The 2,712-nt window shown below is 35.0% G+C and overlaps 1 protein-coding gene across 1 annotated transcript; it reads left to right on the top strand.

Annotated features, from left to right (window-relative positions):
• The first annotated feature begins 77 nt into the window (after window positions 1-77).
• Window positions 78-2,398, top strand: LOC107061736 (uncharacterized). The gene is made up of 6 exons (XM_015311509.1): window positions 78-454; window positions 551-967; window positions 1,018-1,100; window positions 1,171-1,613; window positions 1,676-1,780; window positions 1,958-2,398. The coding sequence occupies exons 1-6, from the start codon at window positions 78-80 to the stop codon at window positions 2,396-2,398; spliced, it is 1,866 nt and encodes a 621-aa protein (XP_015166995.1).
• Window positions 2,399-2,712: the final 314 nt, after the last annotated feature.

Raw genomic sequence — 2,712 nt, 5'->3', positions numbered from 1 at the left:
TCGATCTTACAAAAAAGTGTATGAAAATCAAATACACTGTCGAAGGTAACGACACGCCTATGGAAATACGTAACGACATGGGTGTGCGCGTATATGTTCAGTTGAAAAAGATCAACACTCAATTTGGAGTATATCCCTTATGTGTAAGTATTTTTGATATTGATATAGTATATTCTGATTCTGGAGAAACTTCTATTGAAGGTGATGTGTTGCAACTTGAATACAATCAAGAATTAATTGGTACGAATGATACATTACCAATTGTCCCAACGTTTGGCGATCAACCAGTAGATGCATTTGATGGTGGAAATGATTTAATAATTACGAACAGATCGCAAAAGGAGATAATGATGGATCAGATATACATGGATAAGTCGACATTGAAGGATGTGATGGAAAAGTATTCAATCGAAAAAAGGTTTAAATTCTTGGTGGAGAGGTCAAACTCTATAAGGTAAATTGTTGTTAAATTTGTTTCATTTTAAGTGTATTGAGTTATGTTTGCAGATGCAAAGCAGAACTAACAAAACAATATAAATTGAATTCGCAGCTATACTCTTGTATGTCAATCAAAAGAATGCACATGGCTGATGAAAGCGTCAAGTATTAACAAGTCGGAGATGTTCAGAATTAGAGTTTTTAACTCTGAACATACATGTCCTTTAAAGGATGGGGTGCATTCAGATTGTCGTGCAACAAGTGGATTGATTGGAGGAATAATCGCACCTAAATTGAGAAATCACAAGAGGAAATACACTCCAAATGATATCAGGGATGACGTTAGATTGGACTTGGGTATTGATATTAACTACATGTTGGCATGGCGAGCAAAAGATAAGGCATTAGAATCGATAATGGGGCAACCAGCTGCGTCTTATGGGAAGCTACCTGGATACTTGTATACCTTGGATAATACATACCCTGGTTCACATATTAGAATGAAGAAAACACCTGAGAACGAATTTTTGTATGTGTTTATAGCGTTGCATGCTTTTATAAGAGATTTGATCATTGTAGGCCGATTGTTGTTGTAGACGCCAGCCACCTCAAATCAGCATATACTGGAGCATTCGTATCATCCAGCACTTTGGATGGAGCAGGTATTTTAAATGCATAAATACATTATAATTTTATTTATTTGTTATTTACCCTTTTTATACATTATAATAGGGAATATATTACCTTTGGCATATGGAGTTATTGATTCAGAAAATTATGTTGCTTGGACATGGTTCTTTGAACAATTCAAAGAAGCTTATGGTGAAAGAGAGAATATATGTGTGGTATATGACCGACATAATAGCATAATAAAGGCTGTATCTATTGTATACAACAATATCCAGCATTACGTCTGCATATGGCACTTGTGGGCTAATGTATGCAAGAATTTTCGAAAAGCAAATGAGCAATTGAGTGAAGTATTCTACACTATGGCAAAAGTGTATACTAAAACTGATTTTGATAAGCTAATGAAAAGAGTTGAGCAGTTTGATGTAAGGGTGAAGAACTACTTGGAGTTGGTTGGATATGAGAAGTGGGCAAGGTTGTATGCACCAGTTCCTCGTGGTTGGGTGATGACGTCGAATATTGCAGAGTGCATCAATTCGACGTTGGTAGCAGCAAGAGAATTACCAATATTTGACTTTCTTGAACAAGTGCGCTTGATGTTTGCTAGATGGAATTGCACAAATCGAAAAATGCATCATGCACTTTCACACTACTTGGGAAGAAGTTTCAGGAAATGCTTGTGCTTAATGAATCAAAATCTGGCCATATGACGGTATGTATGTTGAAGAAAGGTTAATAATTTATGAGAAAAATAATATTTGTCATATTCAGTTGATTATGTATTCATTTATTTAAGTTTTTAAAGTGTATTTGCTTTCATATGATTAAGTATTTAAAGTGTACTGGCTTTCATATGGAGTGTATAAATGAAATTACGTATTGATTCTAGGTTGTCCCGTCAACTGATTACATTTATTCAGTAAGTGATGAAGGGAAGAGTTATATTGTATGCTTGGAAAAGAAGACTTGTAGTTGCAACAGGTTTCAAGTTGACGGAATACCGTGCGCACATGCGTGGAGGGTGTTGAACAAAAAACACATGCTTCCAGATGAATATTGTTCAGACTTTTACAAGCCAGAAACAATATTGAGAACATATGAAGTGCCTGTGTATCCTCTCCCTGACAAAAGTGAATGGAATATACCTGAACACATTGATACCGAAGTTGTGTTGCCACCAAAATACAAGCGACCTCCAGGAAGGCCAAAGAAGCAACGGGAGAAGTCATTTAGCGAGTTTAGCAAAAGGAAGGGTACCAATTCTTGTAGTACATGTGGACAGCGTGGTCATAACAGACGTTCATGTCGAACTGCAACACGGAATGCATAGGAACTGATACATCCCACAATTGAAGTGTTCTTTTACTTAATTTTTGTTTTGTCGAATAAATGACTTATTTGCCTTTTGAAATATTTGTTTCTTTATTTGCTTGCTTAAATTATAAATTAACTTGAATATTATCTCAATATTAATCATGATACAAACTTCTCAATCGATAAATATCCAACTATCAAGTTGATACTATTAACATTTATTGATACACACAAACTACTGTAATATTACTTGAGAATATGTAGGTGAATACACATATAAAACATTTACTGAACGTTTATCACTTTTAAGAATGCAAGTATCCAAATGTC

Source organism: Solanum tuberosum, unplaced genomic scaffold, assembly GCF_000226075.1.
Source record: "Solanum tuberosum cultivar DM 1-3 516 R44 unplaced genomic scaffold, SolTub_3.0 scf00162, whole genome shotgun sequence".
NCBI lineage: Eukaryota > Viridiplantae > Streptophyta > Magnoliopsida > Solanales > Solanaceae > Solanum > Solanum tuberosum.
This window is presented reverse-complemented; position numbering and strand designations above follow the sequence as displayed.